The 22,354-nt window shown below is 40.8% G+C and overlaps 1 protein-coding gene across 1 annotated transcript in view; it reads right to left on the minus strand.

Annotated features, from left to right (window-relative positions):
* NOP2 (NOP2 nucleolar protein) overlaps positions 1-22,354 on the minus strand; it is a 776,755-nt gene that overhangs the window by 23,400 nt on the left and 731,001 nt on the right. Inside the window, exon 15 of the mRNA XM_044079578.1 lies at positions 21,638-21,735. Coding sequence (XP_043935513.1) covers positions 21,638-21,735 — 98 coding nt within the window. The remainder of the gene's footprint in view (positions 1-21,637; positions 21,736-22,354) is intronic.

A 22,354-nucleotide genomic window follows, 5' to 3' on the forward strand; every position in this document is an offset into this window, starting at 1 on the left:
CCATTGGCCACGTTCGATACGAGTCTCATTTGAAATGCTGGAGATGGAAACCAAGGTGGACAACAGAGTCTCCAGCCATTTCTGAGTACCTGGTGACTGCTGTGTCTTGACAGTACCTGACACTTCAGACACTAGGTCTTGTTGAAGCCTTGTCAAATTAAATAAGTAGTTAAGTGCTCTCAATGTAAAGGTTGATGAAGCATAGGAACCCTTCCCTAATCAATCCAGTGCCTGAGTCTCCCTGTTCAAGGGGGGTAGGTGAATCATGGAGCTTTCTTCAGACATCTCCTTCTAGGTGGCTGCCACCACCACTGGGGGATCGACAGCTGGACCTTTATTCCAATAAGGCCAGTCTTTAGGGAGGTGGGAATTTTATCCGGCTTTCTAGGAATGGGCTTCACTGTTTTGGGCTTCTTCCACGCCCTCTGGGATACCAGGTGTAGAAAACATCCGGAGTGGGACCCAGCCAAGGCATGGATGGGCCTATGCCAAAGGCCTCCAGAAATACTGACTCCTTCAAAGAGGGGGCTTTGGTGTTCCAACCTCTGCACTGGTGAAGTAGCTCTAATAAATCAATGAAAGAAGCATAATTGTGTTGGGACTTAGAGGAATTCTCTCTTTCCTCAAGGTCAGTATCCTCAGTGAGAGACTCCTTTGGGGAGTCCAAGTGTTTCCCCAAAACCTCCCATTCTAACAAAGCTAGGGAGGAGGGGGATGAGTCAGGGGGCAGACTGGAGGCTGGCTGACTTAAGCTGTCTCAGAATAGACTGAGGACTGGGCAGAGGAACAGATGAAAATTGGGTGGGGGGTGGTGCTGCCTGGAGATATCCAACCTTTCCCTGTAAAAGAGAACATCCTCTCTATAACATCAAAAACCAAGGTGAAGGTGGGCCTCTCACATCAGAGGATCCCAGAACCAGAGGGTACCAATGACCGCCTCGAACCCGAGGGAGGAGTGCCTAGACCAGATGCTGAGATCAGAGCCAAACTGTCCAAACCTGAAGCCCTAAGAGAAAGCAATGATCCCGAACCAGGGACCATCTACCTCAAAGCAGAAACGACAGCTTCTATGCCATGGCTCTGAGGTGCGGACTGCCCCAAACAAGTCAGGGTCTATTAAACCAAGGTACAAGATACAGCCAAAGACGGCCAAGCCATCAGATTCAATCCAGAGTGTGGAAAACTCAGCTGGCCCCAAAAACCTTGGATCTGAAGAAGTTGAGTGAGGAAGCCAAAAGGAAGGAGCCGAAGGTCCTGGTGCTGGACCAGGACCCTAGGGGATAAGGTCTAATTGCAAAAAGGACCTCATCAGCTGTTCCAGATCAGAGGTTTTGATGCTGCCCATCGACCTTGATGACCGGATGGCAAAAGCCACCAAAGATGGTTTGGAGGGTCTAAGGGAAAGGATCCCATGGGCCAGAAAGTACAGTTGTGTACACATACCATAAATGTACATGTTCGAGTGTATTCACTGTTGCAGTCGTCACACTTGGGTTATCCTGCCAGGAGTAGTCCTCAGTCGTCCCAAATACCAGAAGCTTAGAATTTCTGCGTCGGTTACGTCACTCCAGGACTGATGTCAGGTCGTCAGTGGTATAAAAACAGGCAGCCGACACCATTAAATCAGTTTTTCTTGCTCCAAATGTCAGGAGCCCCCAAATAGGGAGCTAGGTTATGGTGGAATAACACCACCAGTAGAAAGTAAATACCAAATAGCACTGTAAGGAGTGTGAAAGACAGACAGAGAGATACGGGGGATGGAGGGTGGGAAACCAGGACTGCCAACAGTGAATGCACTTGAACATCTACATTTATGTTAAGTGTACACAACTGTACTATGCTCTTCGTGTTTTCACTGTTACAGTCATCACACTTGGGTTGATTCCCAAAGAGGAAGAAATGGGTGTAGGCAGTCAAGAAGAGTTAGGGCTGGCTAGTATGCCCTGCAGGACTGCGACTGCAAAGCCTGCCCTGGATTTGGAAAAGATAGGCAGGTGGTAATGCTTGGTGAAGGTATGAACAGAACTTCATGTTGCAGCCTCCAGGATATCCCTGGTAGGAACCCCTCTGAGAAAAGCTGCAGAGGTGGAAGTTGCCCTAGTGGAATGTGTTCTGACCCCCCTGCGGGGGTGGCTTCCCGTGTATTTGTAACAGAAATGGAGTGTGCTATCCATTTGGAAATTGTTTGTTTTGATATGGCCTTGCCCTCTGCCCCTGCTGCAAAGCTGACTAATAAATGGTCAGATTTCCTAAAGGGCTTAGTCCTATACAGGCAGAATCTGAGCTGTCTGTGCACATCTAAAGAGTGCAGGAGCCTTCCCCCCTTATTCTGAGGTTTAGGGGAAAAAGGTGGGCAAATTAATAGATTGGTTGAGAGCCACACTGGACACCACTTTAGGTATGAAAGTTGGGTTAGTCCTGAGGGAGACCCTGTCAGCATGAAAAATGATGAAGGGTTCCACAGCTATGAGTGCCTGGAGCTCAGACATTCTTCTAGCTGAAGAGATGGCCAGAAGCAAGGCTGTTTTCCAAGAGAGGAATTTTAACTCTGCTGAAGCTGCAGGCTCAAGGGGGGGGGGGTAGTGCGAGCTTTTCCAACACATAGTTAAGGTTCCAAGCAGGGGAAGGGGCTCTTCTGGGTGACCTTAAGTTGTTATCCCCTCTAAGGAACTGCTTGATGAGGGGGGTCTGAAAAGAGAGGTGGCTCTGTGCTGTAATGAGCAGTGATGGCAGAGGCATAGATTTTAATAAAAGAGAAGGACAGGCCCCTGTGAAGCAGGTCTGCTAGGTAATCCAGGATGAGAGGTAAGGAGGAGGGCTGTGCTGGTTCAGCTCCTTTATCCTGGATCCAGAAGCAATACCTTTTCCACTTGTCAGCATAGGATTTTCTAGTACTGGGTCGTCTGATGTCACGTACAACATCCAGGGCTTGCTTGCTTAGGCTGGCCACTAGAGGAGAGATCAAGGAATAAGCCAGGCTGCCAGGTTCAGGGTCTGCAATTATGGATGCAAGAATTCTCCCTTCTGCTAGGTCAGGAGAGTTAGAATCTGAGGGAGATGCCATGGAGGCAACGGTGACAGACTGCACAGTAGTGGTTACCAGTGTTGGCGTGGCCAGTCTGGGGCAATCAGGATTGCCCACGGTCTTTCCTCCCTTATTTTGAGTAACATCCTTGTAAGAAGAGGTAGAGGGAGAAATGCACAGAGCGAGAGGTTTACCCACTGGAAGGTTAGGGCATCCACTTTCCAGGCTTTGTTGTAAGGTTCCCTGGTGCAGAATTTGCTGAACTTGTGGGAGACAAATAGGTCCACCTTCGAGGTACCCCATTTCTGGGTTACGAGGCTGAAAGTGTTGTGGTTTAATTGCCACTCGTGTGGGTCTAGGAGATTTCTGCTTAAGTTGTCTGCCAGAGAGTTTTGTTTGCCTGGCAGGAATTGTGCTAGCACGTGAATCTGCATGGCTGAAGCCGTGTACCAAAGGGTCATGGCTAGCCTACATAGTGGGTAAGAGTGGGTTCCTCCTTGCTTGTTGATGTACCACATCACTGTGGTGTTGTCTGTTTTGATTAGTAGAGGTCTTGGAGAGAGTAGGGGTCTGAAAGCTGTCAGAGCATGCTGAACAGCTAGCATCTCTTTTTGGCTGATGTGCAGATTAATTTGATTTGGGCTCCAGGGGCCCTGAATGCACCTGCCGTCCAGGTGTGCACCCCAGGCCTAGTCGGATGAGTTTGTGGTTAGGGTCTGGGTGGCGTGAGGTTGTGAAAAGGGAAGTCCCTTGTTGTGGTTGCATGCTGCCACCCACCAAAGAAAATCTTTCCTTAGACAAGGTATCACAGGTATAATAGTTTCCAGGTCCTGAGAATGTTGACACCAAAGGCTTTTTAAGTACAACTGAAGTTTCCTCATATGCAGTCTGGCACATGGAATTAGTAGAATGCAAGAGGCCATGAACCCTAGAGCTTACAGGATTTTCCTTGTGGATAACTAGGTCCTGGTGGCCAGTTGAAAGAATTAGCCTGTCAGACAGGCTTGTTTTTCTGGAGTAAGGAATGTCATCTGGGATGCTGTGTCCAGGCTTGCTCCCAGGAATACAATTTTCTGACTGGGGATTAGTTTGGATTTCTTTTCGTTTATAGTGTACCCCAGTGAGATCAGTAGGTCTTTTACAAATGTCAGGTGCTGCAACAGCTTTTCCTGACTGTTTGCCTGAATCAGGCAGTCTTCCAGGTAGGGGTAAATTTGAATATTTCTTTGTCTGCAAAAGGCAATGGCATTTTGTGAAAACTCTGGGAGCAGTGGATAAGCCAAAGGGAAGTGCAGAAAACTGATAATGCATAGATCCTGCCCTGAAACGCAGACATTTCCTGCAAGAGTCTCTGATTGGGATGTGCAGATAGGCCTCTTTTAGGTCTAGAGTGGCTAACCAGGCATCTTTGGATAGCATAGGAAGAAGCTGCTGGAGTGTGAGCATTCTGAATTTTGGTACCACCAGGAAGGTGTTTAGAATGGCTAGATCTAGGATTGAGTGCCAGGTGCCCTCTTTTCTGGGTACCAGGAAAAGTCTGGAATAGAAACCTTGGCCTATGTGGTCTGCAGGAACAGGCTGAATTGCCGTCATTGAGAACAGGGAATGAACTTGGTTTTGTGCCTCTGCCCACTGGTTTGGAGGAAGATGTGGGAACCCTTTTGGGGTTGGCAGTGTGTGGAAATAAAATTTGTACCCCTAGGACACTATGTTGAGGACCCATCGATCATTAGTGATGGAGGCTCAGTATTTTGCATAGGTGGCAAGTTTTCCTCCTAAGGGCACAAGCAGGTGGGCAGAGATAAGAGGTGGGGTTGAAAAGTCATTGTGAATTCTTTCCATAAGGGGGTGGGCTTAGCACTCCCTGTTTTAGAAGTGGAGGTACTCCATTGCTTAGATCTCTGCATTTCGTGGGCATGCTGTCTGGGGGGGGGCTGCTTCCCCTAGGTCTAGTCTGAGCCGGCCTAGAGGGCGCTGGAAAGGACCAGTGTTTTGAGAGACAATGCCTACTGAATCTCGGAGGCTGGACTTTCAAAAAAATCTTTAACTGTCTGCATAGATTTTAAAACCTCTTCTGCCTTGGTGCCAAACAGATTGTCTTTGTTCAGTGGTGCGTCCAATAATTTTGATTTGACATGGTCTAGTAAGGTCTGTTCCAAAAGCCAAGCATGCCTTCTAAGTACAGAACCTGTGACTACTGCCCTGCAGGATGCTTCAAGGGTGTCAAACCCACACTGCAGGGTATGCTTAGTAACTTGGTTTGCAGAATGCATAAGCTCCTGTAATTCTTTATTTTCTGCACACTCTGGAAGGTAGATAATTTTTGTTTAATAAAGTTCCATAGTATGTTGCTGGTACTGCTGACCCAGAGGTCATCTCCCAAGGACCTAAAGGAATAAAAACAACCACAGCTAAAAATCCCACCCCTTCGGACAGTGATTCCCAAGCTTTAGACACATGGGGTAAAAAAGTATACACCTCTGCAACTCTTGCCTTCTATTATTTTTACTTCAGTATTTTCATTTTATTTTTAAATTTGTGTAATTTGACTTATAAGTATTTAAATCTTTTTTTGCAGTTCTCTCTTGTACCTTGTATATTTTTATGAATAATAATTTTTTTGTTAAATATCATTGTTATTTTACCTGTACTGGAGCTTTTCTCCCCGGGCCTCTGCTGTAAACGGATATATGTCCAGTTAGACTAGCCCGGTCAACAAATGTAAAATAAATAAATAAATATTTCAGCATGTGGAACTGACAATTTAATGCTCTAAAGGCAAGAGTTGTAGAGGTGTATACTTTTTTACCCCATCTGTCTAAAGCTTGGGAATCACTGTCCGAAGGGGTGGGATTTTTAGCTGTGGTTGTTTTTATTCCTTTAGGTCCTTGGGAGATGACCGCTGGGTCAGCAGTAGGACTTTTGAAAAGAAATTTACGTGAGTCAGGGACTCTGTAATACTTGTCAGGTTTCCTGGGAGCAGGAGGTAGAGTATCAGGAGTTAAACTGGATTCCATGAAAACATCATCCACATCCAGAACAGGAGAAATAGCTAAGGGTCTGTGCTGTGGTAAATCTAAAAATTCCGAGTCTCTTTTTGGACTGAGGATAATCCTGGCATTCCCAATGGAATGCTCTCTCAAAGTATGTAGAGTTTCACCAAAAGAAAAATCCTCTGGAGGAGAGGCAGAAGGAATGGATTCCTTAGTATCTGAATCCTCATAAGCAGACAAGGGCATATCTTCATAATCAGAAACTTCAGAGTCATCGGACTCTTGGTTAGATAAAGCTGCTGGGGACAAGTCTCTTTCTTTCTTTTAGAAGGGGTAAGCTGGCTTCCCCTAATCAGCATGATAAGGTCTTCCGCCATTTTAAACATTTGAGACTGAGGCAAGGAAGCAGGTGCTTGAGCTTGGGTCATCGTTTTTTTTAGGTGCAGTTCGTACCTTGGGCCTTAGAAACGCAGTAGTTTTAGAGAGAACTGAAGATGTGAAAGAAGTCGTCGGTTTGTGTCAAATATCGGGAGTGAGAAGACCTTCCTCAGAAGCTGGTGCCTGCTCAGTGGCTCCGGACACATCCAAGGTAGAGACATTCACAGGTTCTGTAGTCAAAGAAGAGTCTTGCGGCATACCGGACTCCGAACGGGTCTCTTTAGAGGCCTGCAAATCCACAGAAGTGGGCATCAGGGGCTGCGAATGCACCTCACTGAGTACCGGCGAACTGGCGACTAGCTTAACGGAAGCGTTGATGGCAGTTTTGGACCTGTGCAGTCTGTCTCTGTCTTTATCCTTTCGTTTTTTAGGAAGATCGGTAGTCGGACAGCTTACCAAAGCCATTTCAGAATATGGAGAACGAGAAAACAAGTATTTAGCTACGAAAAGGGCCTGACGACATATAGTTCTGGTGTTGAACAAAGCACAAAACAGACAGAGAGGAACGTCATGGTCCGGGCCTAAACAGGTGACGCAGTAAGAATGGAAATCTTGGTGTGGTATTTGCTTTCCACAGGTGAGACAATTGTTAACTTTTTCTGACATCGGTTAGAGCAAGAAAAAAGGATCCCCAATGGGGTACTTAGCTATAGAAGACTTCAAATTCAATTTCGGGAATGAAAACTTAGGTAGCGGCCGACCAGCACTCGTGCGAACTGCTTCTGCTTTGGGCTCTTCGGCAAGAAAAACTAATGTAATGGCGTCAGCTGCCTGTTTTTATACTACTGACGACCTGACGTCAGTCCTGGTGCGACAGCAACCGACGCAGAAATACTAAGCCCTCTGGTATTTGGGCCGACTGAGGGCTACCCTGGCAGACAAACTCAAGTGTGATGACTGCAACAGTGAAACATGAACATCTGAGTAAGACAGGCCCTGAACCGGTGCAGAGATGGGGCAGACTCTGGCTACTGAAGAAGAGGACTGATAGAAGAAAAGCGAGAAGCCACCCTACCTGAAGGTGCCCCTTTGATCAGGAAGGGGTTTGGAATGCTCAAAGCTGGAGAAGCTAGCCTGCTTGATTTGAGCTCCGAATCATCAGAGTTAGTGTCAGGGCTGCCAAATATGTCAAAAATTGTGGGACCTTTGGATCCAGTGAAACCAAGGGAGCAGGCCCAGGGTGGAGGTTAAGGAACACTGCTTATGCTCTCTTTTTACCTGCTTGTGGTCTACCAGCTGCGATTTCTTGGACACAGTCTTCAGAGCCAGAGCTTTCAAAACAAGCATGGCCCTGCGCTATTTGATAGCTCGAGAGTCAAAGTTCTCACCAATGCAGCATCTCAAATCCAGATGCTTTGGACCCAGAAAGTATACACATTTTTATATTTTAGGTGCATGTCCTGGGAGGGCAACTTGTGCTCAAAGGACACAAGCTTTCAAAACTCTTCTCCATCTAAAGCCCTACTGACACCCACCGCAGCACAAAAAAAAAAAAAAAAACACAAACACAACAAAACACCAAAAAGAACTAACTACCAATGGATGAAAATGATAGGAAGGGTAAAGGGTGACAAACTGCACTACCTACCTAACAGAACAACAACAAACCACTACCAGGACAACACAACCAACTTACAGGAGTAAGGGGAGAAACAAATCTTACAAAAATACTGCACAAACGCTTCAAATATGAAAAAAGCCAAATGGAGCCAAAGACCTTGCTGTAGACACGAATGGTGGGCAAACTAGATCTGGGTAGCTAATGGAGGAATGGGGAGTTAAAGGACAACTGCACCCACAGACTCAAAAAAACATGTTTATTTCATCATGGTTTGGCGTTTCCCACATTTTAACACCACTCTTGGACTATTTAGAGCTTTTTAAATATTTTTATATGCAATTTCTGACTCTGACCACATGGGGTCTGGAATCTTGAAATAATTCTGACTGTTTAATCTGCCTCTAAGCATCCCAGAATGCATTGTTTGTTTCCAAATCAGATCTGCCACATTTTCCCTAAAGTTCCTGTCAGTCCACTGATTTTACAGGCATTCACTGCTGTGTTATAGTCACCTACTTTTGGTTAAAATGTTATCCTTTTTCAATGACTACTTCAAACACAAGCAGTGCAAATGCTACAGAACAGAACTGAAATGTGCATTTTATTGCTCTTTCTTCTTAGAAATGCTAACTTGATTTCTTTTGTGAAGGCTGAAATCTAGTTCTTCAAGGCATCTCCCCTCCCCCTTCACACCTACCTTCCCTAGCTGTCAAAGAGCTAAGGGTAATTTGACCCATCATCTGCATGTGATTGACAGCACACAGCAGGTGACGAGACTAATGTGCTGTTTTCTTGTCAGCCTTTCTTTCCTTACAGTGGGAGATTTGCAGGTGACCAGACTAATGTACTGTTTTCTTGTCAGCCTTTCCTTCCTTACAGTGGGAGATTTATTTTGTTGCAGTCCTACTGTCAAATTTAGAACCAAGCTCCACAGCACTGGGAATAATCACTATTTTGCAAAGCATCAAACTCCCACTTATTTTTCCTACCTGTTTGATTAAATAGCTAACAAATGATGCACTATAAACACAAAATATTTCACACACTTGCATGACAGCACCCACATGCTTTTTTTAAGCGGTAATTTAGGAAAATTATGGTACTGCATATTTCTTGTAATCTGATGTAGTGTCAACACGAAAAAAACACACAAACAGCTTCGGACCAAACCGAAAGAACTTTGAACAGCAAATAGATTCTCAGTAACCAATCAAACTGGAAGGAAACCACACAGCCAGATGGATTATTTTAGCGCTTTCTTTCACTTTTTATTCTAAACGTGAACTTCCTCAGAAAAACTGGGAGATCTCCCAAACTCCCGTTTTTATACCAAAAGACAGGATGTGATGTAAATTTACACTTTTTATAAAATCCAATGTAGCGAACAGGACAGGGTATCCAAAAAAGAGCTAGTCCACAGGTTCGGTATTGTTGTCTTAACGCAACTTTATTCAAAACAAGAAACGTTTTCGCTACCACCACTGTAGTAGCTTCCTCAGAGTTAATACATATAACATTGCAAGATTTTAATTTAAATATAAAAAGGCGCCAAATTGCAAGTCAGATGAGTCAACTCCTAAAAGGTATAGCAGCATTAATTGTTGTGTAATAGTTGGCGCTGATAATTGCACTAAGCTGTATACGGTCAAGCAGTTAGTCACGGACTAATAACAACATCCAAGAGAACCATAAAAAATACAACAATAAGATAAAATCAAGTTAACAATATTCATAGCATAAGCTCACAGATAAACAATAACCACCATTGTGTCTTCCAAGCGGTCAAAAATATTAAAATCTGCACTCTAAGAAGTACCTAAATAAGAAGTTTTAAAAATATTTTTTCGCGTACCTCCTAAAATGGATATGATCTTTTCTACGGTGTACTAGTGTAAGAGAATTTCTATAAAGTTGAGAGACATCCTTATTGTATAAAAGGATTCCCGAACAGTTTAGCTTTTCTTAAATCATGTTAGCGACTAGTTTCTTCTGTGAAGTCAATTAGTCAAGCTTGCAAGTTGTTAACTTCTATTGTAAAATTCTTCCTTTCAGAAGACAAATAAAGTATCAAGTCTTGATGTGTATATTAAAGCCGCCTTGATAAAGAAATAAGCAAATATGCTGCTTGCTCAAACTACAGCAAATGGAACTAAAAAAGGTACTGAGGCTGAACTCATTGGGAGAGCGAGCCTAGGGAACGAGATAAATAAACATACTGAAATTGCAGTAATAGTACTGGCTACTAATGCAGCAAATACTTAAAAAGCCTAAGGTGAGCACTGTCGGACAATGTGTCTGAGATGTGCTTTCTAAACAAATGTCATATAGGTGTATAAATGAGCAGTGAACCAGTAGAAAGTACACCATGCAGTGTACGCTAAGCCATAAATGAATGAAAAATAAAGTACAGAGAGTAGAAATAATAGTAGGGTGAAGCTAAGGTGTAAAGGCAGCAAGTCATGACATAGTAAAAAAGGTAAACAGGTGCTGATATGTACAGTCGCTGAAGGGATACTATGTGTACTAGTGTCTAAATGTATAGGCAAGTTGACAAAATATTGAACCAAGGGACAATAGTCATGAGGGCAAAGCCCTTACAGTAATAATGTTATGAAGTGGAGATCAAGAACCAGAGCTAAGAAAAGGCATCTATCTTAAGTAACTCTTGAGTTTTAAAAGGCAAGAAATATTGCAGTTTTCATTCAAGCCTGGTGGATGGAATGCATTGAGTTTTAACTGCCATTCCAATTCTTTAGTTTCAGATAAATTCACAAGAACTTACATGATCCACCATTAGAGCACTCATAGATGGCAGGTCCTCTATGACGCACCCTTGTGCTCGTTTGGTGGATAGCATCTTGGCAAAATATCTTAAACTAATCCCTGGTATCTGCAAGGATTCATGGTCCTTCCTTTCAAACATCAATCATCTAAACTTGACCTCTGATTTCAATTTTCTCACCATAGATGTGGTGGACCTATATACTTCCATTCCACACCAGGAGGCTACAGAATGGATTGGTATTATGCTTTCTGAGTTAGGAGCACCTAAAACTGATATTGACACAGTTACTGAACTATTAGAGATTATTTTAACATCTAATTTCTTTATTTTTGAAAAACAATATTTTCTACAAACTCAAGGCATAGCAATGGGTTCACCTTGTGGCACCACTGTGGCTAACATGGTAGTAGCCTATTGGGAGAAAAAATTCATCTTTCAAAGTTCTCATGTAGCACACCATTTAATTTACTACACCAGATATTTGGATGACATTTTCATCCTCTTCAGTGGTTCTGAACAGGATGCTGTGTCAGTTATTGACTACATGAACAATACCACGTCATTCTTCAAATTTACATATCACTTTTCAACAGATTCTATTGATTACTTGGATGTTAGACTTGAAAAAAATAAAACTACAGGATTACTTTCTTCTACTATTCATAGAAAACCAACTTATTGTAATTCACTTCTCCATTTTTCAAGTCAACACCCGTACAAGCAAAAAAGATCGATAGTCAAAGGTCAGCTCATTCGAGCAGCTAGAATGTGTAGTACTGAAACTTACTTCAACAGTGAGTGTTCATTTCTTTTTGAAATGTTCTCTAGCCGTGATTACCCAGGGCCTTTAATCCAAGAGCTAATATCAGAAGTCAAGAACAAGAGACTAAGTGGTTTTCATAAACCCTTACTCTATAACACCCATATATCTCTTAGCAGTGAACCTCCAGTTACAGTATTAATGTCAACAATGGACTTGACTATTTCCCCACAACAAGTAGGAGAAACAACCAAAAATCAATACTCCTCCAGTTTTATAACAACTTTCAGTATGGATTCTAAATACATTAGTTCCATATTGTTTAAAAACTGGCACTTTATTACAGGCAATAATTTGCTACTTGAAAAATTGGGAGAAAAACCTCTTATAGTCTATAGGAGAGGTAAGAATCTAAAAGCTTTACTAGAGAGTAACAAGCAATTTGATTTCTTGACCCGTCAGAAAGGGACATACACTTGCGGTAACTGTAACTGGTGCAGGTGCCTTAGAACTGGCAATTCTTTTCAACTGAATGGCAGAAGGCTCAGCATTCATTACAAAGTTAATTGCAATACAAAATTTATAGTCTACTTGGCAACTTGCGTTTGCTGTTCAGTATACTATATTGGTAAAACTGAGCGTAAATTTAAAGAAAGAATCTATCAGCACATGTATGCTATTAAGAAAGGCAAGGAAGACAACGCACTTTCAAAACATATAATGCATAACAAAGGTCATAGTTTCTTATTCACTGCCATTGACCATGTTCCTCATAACATCAGAGGTGGCCCTGCATCTATCCTCTTGGAAACTAAAGAATTGGAATGGCAGTTAAAACTCAATGCATTCCATCCACCAGGCTTGAATGAAAACTGCAATATTTCTTGCCTTTTAAAACTCAAGAGTTACTTAAGATAGATGCCTTTTCTTAGCTCTGGTTCTTGATCTCCACTTCATAACATTATTACTGTAAGGGCTTTGCCCTCATGACTATTGTCCCTTGGTTCAATATTTTGTCAACTTGCCTATACATTTAGACACTAGTACACATAGTATCCCTTCAGCGACTGTACATATCAGCACCTGTTTACCTTTTTTACTATGTCATGACTTGCTGCCTTTACACCTTAGCTTCACCCTACTATTATTTCTACTCTCTGTACTTTATTTTTCATTCATTTATGGCTTAGCGTACACTGCATAGTGTACTTTCTACTGGTTCACTGCTCATTTATACACCTATATGACATTTGTTTAGAAAGCACATCTCAGACACATTGTCCGACAGTGCTCACCTTAGGCTTTTTAAGTATTTGCTGCATCAGTAGCAGTACTATTACTGCAATTTCAGTATGTTTATTTATCTCGTTCCCTAGGCTCGCTCTCCCAATGAGTTCAGCCTCAGTACCTTTTTTAGTTCCATTTGCTGTAGTTTGAGCAAGCAGCATATTTGCTTATTTCTTTATCAAGGTACGCTTTAATATACACATCAAGACTTGATACTTTATTTGTCTTCTGAAAGGAAGAATTTTACAATAGAAGTTAACAACTTGCAAGCTTGACTAATTGACTTCACAGAAGAAACTAGTCGCTAACATGATTTAAGAAAAGCTAAACTGTTCGGGAATCCTTTTATACAATAAGGATGTCTCTCAACTTTATAGAAATTCTCTTACACTAGTATACCGTAGAAAAGATCATATCCATTTTAGGAGGTACGCGAAAAAATATTTTTAAAACTTCTTATTTAGGTACTTCTTAGAGGTACGGATTTTAATATTTTTGACCGCTTGGAAGACACAATGGTGGTTATTGTTTATCTGTGAGCTTATGCTATGAATATTGTTAACTTGATTTTATCTTATTGTTGTATTTTTTATGGTTCTCTTGGATGTTGTTATTAGTCCGTGACTAACTGCTTGACCGTATACAGCTTAGTGCAATTATCAGCGCCAACTATTACACAACAATTAATGCTGCTATACCTTTTAGGAGTTGACTCATCCGACTTGCAATTTGGCGCCTTTTTATATTTAAATTAAAATCTTGCAATGTTATATGTATTAACTCTGAGGAAGCTACTACAGTGGTGGTAGCGAAAACGTTTCTTGTTTTGAATAAAGTAGCGTTAAGACAACAATACCGAACCTGTGGACTAGCGCTTTTTTGGATACCCTGTCCTGTTCGCTACATTGGGTTTTTCTTCTTTTCAAAAGTTTGTTTTTGACTTTTTAGAAAATAATTAATCATTCACTTTCTAATAAATATTCTATTCAGATACTGAATATCATATTAAACAAACATACTTATATGTACAATTAGTTAAAACACACATTATTTTGTGCAGCAATGTTCCATCTTTGTCTATATATTGTTTTACAAAATATATATTGATAATAAAAATATTTGACAAGCTTTTCTGTATGAATATCTATGGATTGATGACTGATTTTCAAACCTCTCTGCAAAAAATTGTTGTGAATAATGTAAATAAAAATGAAAATACAAATAAAATACAATAAAAAAAATACAATAAAAAAATGTATATATAAATATATATGTACATACACACATACATATACATAGCCATACATGCATATATATATATATATATATATATATATATATATATATATACACACACACACATATATACATACATACATACACATGCACGCGTGCATGCGTATCTGCACATTACAAAATGACATACATAAACGTATTTGTGTTCAGCCGATTATTTGAAAAATAAAAAATTAACCAATACACAACAAACATGACCTCTATCACAAATGTAAATCCATAACTATATTCTATACTTCCTCATGCAAAAATACTGAAATGAAACTAAATGCCCTTGTTTCATCCTGACACTAACAGAATCTGGAAAATTTACTGATCCATGTACATGTAAATGTCTATGTACAGAATACTTTTAAGTACAAATCATTGTCTATTTGATTGTTTTCCATCCATACCTGTAACATTTCACTTATATCCTCTACCATATGATCATCTATAATGGTGAACTTTAATATTGTGAAATTAATGTTTCATATGTTTACATGTAATAACTATGATAACTATGATAATGAAATGTCATTTTGTAATGTGCAGATACGCATGCACGCGTGCATGTATATATGTGTATATATATATATATATATATATATATATATATATATATAGATATATATATATATATGTATATATATATATATATATATATATATATATATATATGCATGTATGGGTATGTGCATATGTATATGTATGTGTGTATGTGTGTATGTACATATATATTTATATATACATTTTTTATTGTATTTTTTTTTATTGTATTTTATTTGTATTTTCATTTTTATTTACATTATTCACAACAATTTTTTGCAGAGAGGTTTGAAAATCAGTCATCAATCCATAGATATTCATACAGAAAAGCTTGTCAAATATTTTTATTATCAAGATATATTTTGTAAAACAATATATAGACAAAGATGGAACATTGCTGCACAAAATAATGTGTGTTTTAACTAATTGTACATATAAGTATGTTTGTTTAATATGATATTCAGTATTCAGTATCTGAATAGAATATTTATTAGAAAGTGAATGATTAATTATTTTATAAAAAGTGTAAATTTACATCACATCCTGTCTTTTGGTATAAAAACGGGAGTTTGGGAGATCTCCCGGTTTTTCTGAGGAAGTTCACGTTTAGAATAAAAAGTGAAAGAAAGCGCTAAAATAATCCATCTGGCTGTGTGGTTTCCTTCCAGTTTGATTGGTTACTGAGAATCTATTTGCTGATGTAGTGTCAATTAACTGTGACAGACATCTGCTTCTTATGTAAAAACATGCAATTAATGTCTGTGCATGGTCATTGCAAATTTATGCTCTTAGTTTTTGCAGCCGTTACTGTGATTCTGCCTGTACTTTGTCACATACTGGTAGGGCTCTTCAGAAAAGTGAGATTATAGTTTGACATTTTTGCTAGGTTAAGAGTGGGCTGGGCAAGGCAGCTCTGACATCACAATGTGGGAGGGCCACTGGCTCTTCTATACAGCATGCAAATCAGGCGGGGATTACATCACTTTGGGGGAGGAAACATCCCGATAGCTAGAGCAAGAGCTCTGGCAGATGTGACATCATCATTTCAGAGCCAGCTAGAGGTTTTTCAACATGGTTTTCGAAGTGAAAGTAAAACAGTAAGGAAAGGTAGGAAGCCTAACAGGGAAAACAGTTGAGTGGATTAGTTTTTAAAGCTGCATGGGTGATTTTTCGAGGCTGTATCAACGAACAGGGACTAAAAGAGACAGCAGGTTGAGAAATCTGCTTTAATATCCCGTTGTTGTCCTTTATGGATAAGGGAGACAGAGCCAAACAGGCTAAAGATTTTTAAAATGGCCAGTGTCAGACCTGAAGTCCCACAGGTTGATACTAGATGGAGCAGACAACATCAGACCATCCGTTTCAAGAATTGTTAGAAAGGATAGAAATTTCTTCTGAAAATATAACTAAGAAGTGGGATAAAATTAAGGTGGAGTTTAAAAATAAGGTGGAAATAAAAGAAAGGGAGTTATAGTTAAGTAACAAGAATTAGGTTTACTATTAGAATGTCGAAGCGAACTCCGTCGACTGTACTATTGTTGAACACTGAAGTTCGAAAACAGTAATATCGAAGACCAAAAACCAACCTAGGAACGGGTTTTAACATGGGTCGAGATAGGGGAGAGGTTTGTAGTTCAGAATAACATCTCGACCCATGTTAAAACCGTTCCTAGGTTGGTTTTTGGTCTTTGATATTACCATTTTTGAACTTCTGTGTTCGACAATAGTACAGTCGACGGAGTTCACTTCGACATTCTAATAGTAAACCAAGAATTCTTTAGAGGGACTGACAGATGTTAAAGTATTGCAGAATATGGGGAATCTTAGAGAACAAGAACAGGATCAACTGCAGAGTGCTAGGAAGAAAATAAAGGATTCTCAATAATATGCACGAGCTTAGAAAGATTGCTGTTAGGCAACTGTTTTTTGATACCACCACCAGAGGACAAAAGCTTTTAGCACAATAACTCAGGCAACAGAAAGTTGAAAAGGCTATAGCCAAACTTAGGGAGCCTATAACAAAGAAAGTAACAACAGGCCCCATATACAGAGGTAATAGAAATATTTCGGAAATTATATGAGAGTCTCTGTACAACAGAAAAATATAAAATCAAAAAAAAATACAAATGGAATGATTATGGAATAATTAAATATGCCAAGGTTAGAGGTAGATGAGGCTTAATTACTAAGAGAACAGTAGGAGATGACATAAAAATTGTGATATATATAACCAATCTACAGGAAAGTCCTCAGGAATACATGGTATTCCTGTGGAAGTTTGGAGGAAAAACTGATAAAGATCTGTAAGGTTTTGTTTAACAGTATCATAAGAGGAGCCGAAGTAGTACCACTGTTCTGGAAGAAAGCAGTAGTAGCTGTAATACCTACAGAGGGGTAAGGATTCATCAGATCCAGTTTCATACAGGCCCATTGCAATACTAATAATGACTATAAATTGTTCAAGTCTATAACAGCTAAAAAATGGCAAAAGTAATGCCAAAACTGATAGATATGGATCAATATGGTTTTGTGGAGGGATAGCAAACATTTGACAACAGTAACAGAACCTTAATGATCCAGTGGTGGGTCTTGAAGCAGAGAAGACTTGGACCGAACCACAAAAGGAGGAGTATCAATATTCGTCAAAGATACCCACAACTCCAGGTTGGTGGCACAGCACGAAGCATCAGAGACTATCCATGTGCAACTAACAGTGGGTAAAACTACCTTTCAGTTTATAGCCTGCTACAGACCACCCTCCCAAACCCAGGAACCCCACTCGGCCTTCCTGAGAACACAGGACACCAAACACCATTACACTGGGCGACTTCAACTACCCAAACATAGACTGGGAGCATTACTCTAGCTCCAACATCCTAACCCAAAGGTTCCTACAATTTATAAACTCAAATGCTATGGAACAACTTGATACCACTCCCACAAGAGGGGAAAACATACTGGACCTGATCATCACCAACATGGGGACTCTATGCTCCAGACCAGAAGTGTATCCCTCACTGGTAAGATCAGACCATAAACTAATCTCACTGGATATTCACATCCCGACCCCACCTCCTGCCCAGAAAACCACAGTGAAAAACTTCTCTAAAGCAAATTTCACACTCATGCATTCTATGAACACCTTCAGGAATGCATGGATCATGCAATCCCAAATAAAACCAAGACCCAATCCTCCAAAGGCAGACGTCCTGTCTGGTGGACCCCAGCCATAAACAAACTATACAATAGAAGGAGGAAGCTACTAAATGATAGAGCAAAATCCCAAAAAGGGAATTGATCAGTATTAGCAAAAAACTATGAGCACTCATAAAATCATCTAAGGCCAGCTTCGAGAGAAAAATTGCACAGGACACTAAGGATAATCACAAGGCTTTCTTTAGTTATGTTAGGAACCTGGGTGGGAATTCCCAGATATGCTCAGAATTAGTCCAAAATGACAAAAAATACACCGAACCCACAGACATTGCCAACATCCTAGCTGACAGGTTCAGCGCAAACTCCCCCCACCACCACCAAAAGGGCAAATATCTATCCCAGCAGAGTGCTGCCCCCCTGTCATCTCCGATAATCAGGTAAGAGCCGCCCTCTCCAAAGCAAAAAACACAGCATCAATGGGACCAGACGGTGTCCCGGGCTGCGTCCTACATGAACTCCAAGAAGAGCTAAACCCAAACATAAAACTACTTTTCAATCTCAGCCTTACTACAGGATACGTACCCAAAGAGTGGCGTACAGCAACAGTGGTCTCTCTCCACAAAGGTGGTGCCTCAACGGATCCTGGAAACTATCGCCCCATAAGCCTGACTAGCTTGGTCTGCAAAGTTATGGAAAGGATCATCATGGACCTCATAAATAAAGATATTGGGGACCTACAGACACTGGATCCTACCCAGTTCGGCTTTGTTAAGGGTAGATCCTGCCTCTTAAACTTGGTTGATTTCTTTGAAACAGTCACCAAGGCCATTGATGAGGGGAAGGTGGTCCACATAGCCTACCTGGATCTCGCAAAAGCCTTCGATACAATACCCCACTCGGGCATTATAGATAAGCTCACCAGCTTAAATATAAACCCCTATGTCACTAGATGGGTTGCAAACTGGCTCAAGGACAGAACCCACATGGTTAGAATTGCTGGAGCCATGTCAGACTCCAAACCAGTTACAAGTGGCGTCCCACAAGGCTCAGTCCTGGGATCTCTCTTGTTCGGTATATATTTCTCGGAGGTACAGGCCAACACGGAAGGACTGTGGCTGACCAAGTTCGCAGATGACTGCAAACTGGGTGCCATAATCGACTCTCCAGCCAACACAAGCATCCTCCAAAAGGGCCTCATAGAAACAAACAACTGGTGCCAGAGCCAAGGCCTCAAGCTAAATGCCAAAAAGTGTACAGTCATCCCCTTTGGCAAAAACAAAAGTGCCCACAAATTATCACATAGGTGGTAATCCATTAAGTACAGAAGAAGTAATTAGGGACCCAAGTTGATAGCAGTCTCTCATTTGACAACCACGTGGCCAAAGTGGTTAGAAAAACATTTTATATAGCCCACCTAATCATGAAGGGATTCACATCTAGATCAGGGGAGGTCATCGTGCCTCGTTACTCATCCCTCATCAGGCCCATAATTGAGTACAATGCCCATTTTGGGATGTACCTTACCAGACACCTGCAGCAACTGGAAAGACCCCAAAAGTACCTCACCAAGAGGATCAAAGGGCTCAAACAGATGCCATATGCTGCCCGGTTAAAGAAACTCCAGCTCTACTCAGTGGCATACCGCCTGTTCAGGGGCGATCTGTGCCTGACGTATAAAGCCATGTCCAACTCGGAATTAATGGACATGCTGCACCTCAGAAAATCCAAATCCCATCGAGCTACGCGCTCGAGAGACTTGAACCTCAGCACTGAAATAAATAGGACATGCTGGAGGGACAGATTCATAGCCCAGAGGCTCCCTTCACTCTGGAATAAAATCCCTCATTGACTCTCTTCAAGAGTAATCTTGATGAGTGGATGAGAGATCGTAGGTTTAACCCGGGTATCACTTCTGTGTCACTGTTAGACAGAGGCACAGTATACTAACCTCGAAAAAGGGCATAGCAAAATTAATTTAAAATGGGTGGCGAAAGCCAAACACATTCTGGCTAGGCTTATAAATGCCCTAGGGCAGATAGCCTAGTATGAACCTATGAGAAAGCATTTGATAGAGTAAACCTGGGACTTTATGAGCACAGCAATGGAAGCATTTGCATTTCCTGAAAAATAATAAGGTTGATTAGGAGAATACATGAAGGGTTGAGGTGAAAATTGTGGCTGGGGTCCTCTCTGATGATTTCTGCTTGAGCAAAGGAACTAGGCAAGGGTGTCTTCTTTCCCCTTTATCATTTGCATTATATTTAGAATAACTGGCGAGAAAAATAAGGGACTCAGAAATTCAAGGATATAATTGATATGGTATTCAAGAAAAGCTGGCTTTATTTGAAAATGATATTTTGTACCTGACAAAAAGAGAAAAAAAGACATTACAGTTATTGTGGAACATTTTGAGACAGTTTCATATCTTTCCAGGATACAAAATTAATGAAGTTGAAACAAAGGCAATAGTGGTAAATTATGTACCCACACATGAACTGGTTCAGGAATACCCATATTTATGGGGACATGATAAAATGATTTAGAAGTATGGATGAAAGATGATTTTAGTGTGGCAGCTAAGGATATGTGGGAAGAGACTAAACAAAAGATAATCGAACAACTGAGAAAACAGAAGCTTTGTTATATGGATATGGATAGTAAGACACAAGCAGTTAAAATGTTTTTAGTCCAACCTTTAAGCTAGAAAGGTTTAAAGTAAAGTAAAACGTACCAACTACAATCCTGACACTACATTCCATTTGCCCGCAAGGAGCTGGATAGGATACAATGAAGACCACTGCACACACTGATCCATCAATGTACCCACTGTTGTATTCTGAAATATACTCCATCCATCACAAGGCAATGGGTGAGCCCACTATCAATCTGTCTTGGTAACAAGTATGTCTTTGGCATCCTACACATATACCACACCTCAAGTGCAGTCCAGTTCTGACATGAAGTCATGATTTCCTGGGGTAAGATTCTGAGATTTTACATCAAAGACATATGCAGAGGGCAGGCAGTCCCCAGTACATGACATTTAAAACATGATGCTTCACCCATGTCTGCCAAAAGGGGTTCTGCAGAATCTGTCATGACCATAATTGTGACCTTGGAAATGCAAGACTACATCTGGAGAAACGGGAATACAAGTCTACATTTACAGTACCTCAGAGGATTCCCCTTAATCTGAGGGACAGTGCTCTTGGGGACAGCATGTCACATAACAATGTTGTACGGATACAGCCCCTCCCAGAGCCAAGGGTGTAGAGTGATGAAGCCCCACCACCAAAAGACCTTTAAAGTCATTACAGGGAGTTTACAGATTCGCTACAGTTTACTACTTTCACTTTCATTTTCATAGCTATGCGACTCACAATTACGGGTCTTGTATTTTCAATAGGGATCCCCCAACAGGCCATCAAGACAGTACCTAGTGTGTGTCATTCAAACAATACTGCATCAAAAACACCAAAAGAACGCGAACTAAGTATGTAGTAAGTGCTACTTAAAAGGCAACGCTACACCAATATATGCCAAAAAGACAAGAAAACGTCCCCTTGTTTACTAATTTGGAACTGAAACAGGAGTCTCCGAATGATCTGGGGTGGATGGTAGGGAACACACAAATCAAATTACTTGCAAAAAACATACAAAATAGAAACAATTAACCATACTTACACACTGGACAGATTCAAGTTGTAAGTTTTTATGGTATACCTTTCCGAATGGAATTTTAAACGCAGTCCAGGAAGGATGATGAAAAGACAACAGTAAGATTGCATGTTTTCTTGTTCTAACTCACCTAGTAAAACCTTCCTTTCCAAAGTCCAGTCCTGTTGGTACCAATTTTACATTTCTTTTCTTCAGGGCATAATCTACAACCCATTCATTTTCTTCTACCTGTCATGGGAAACGCAACACAAAGGAAAAAATGAAGTATAATTAGAAAAAAAAAAACATGCAAACGAAAGTAAATACATACAATCTCTCAGATGAAACACCTGATATGTCTATACTGTCTACCTTTGTTTCGGTTACATAATGAGGGGTTCCCAAAGTAAAGCTGGAGGTTTGCTTCTGCAATATGCTTTTTTCTGAAAACTTTCATCCCTGCCACATCAGACTATGCAGAACAGCTGAGATATTTTCCTCATGATGACATGCTTATTACAGAAATTCCTGGGAATCTGTGCTAGCCACTTTTGATTCTAAACAAAAAATTAAATCTCCAAAAGTATAGCAACTTCAGAGCAATAACAATAACCCACATTAAAGGCAGGTCCTCTCTCCTTCTGCAGCATCAGGCAAGCTATTTCACAAAACTTTAACTGACAGCACTTCATGGGGCCCTCTGTACAATGGCCAAGTATCTCCTTCTTGTGCTCTCTTGAATGGCTCTTATTACAGTTCCAGAGTATGCCCCGCTTGGTCCATGAAAGTTATCCCCATGGGCTCCCAATTGCAATTCCAATACATGTAGCTATGAAAAAGTAACAGCAAAACTGAAGGACAACAGCGA

This window comes from Protopterus annectens, chromosome 8.part0, assembly GCF_019279795.1.
Source record: "Protopterus annectens isolate FY-2018-M chromosome 8.part0, PAN1.0, whole genome shotgun sequence".
Taxonomy (NCBI): Eukaryota; Metazoa; Chordata; order Ceratodontiformes; family Protopteridae; genus Protopterus; species Protopterus annectens.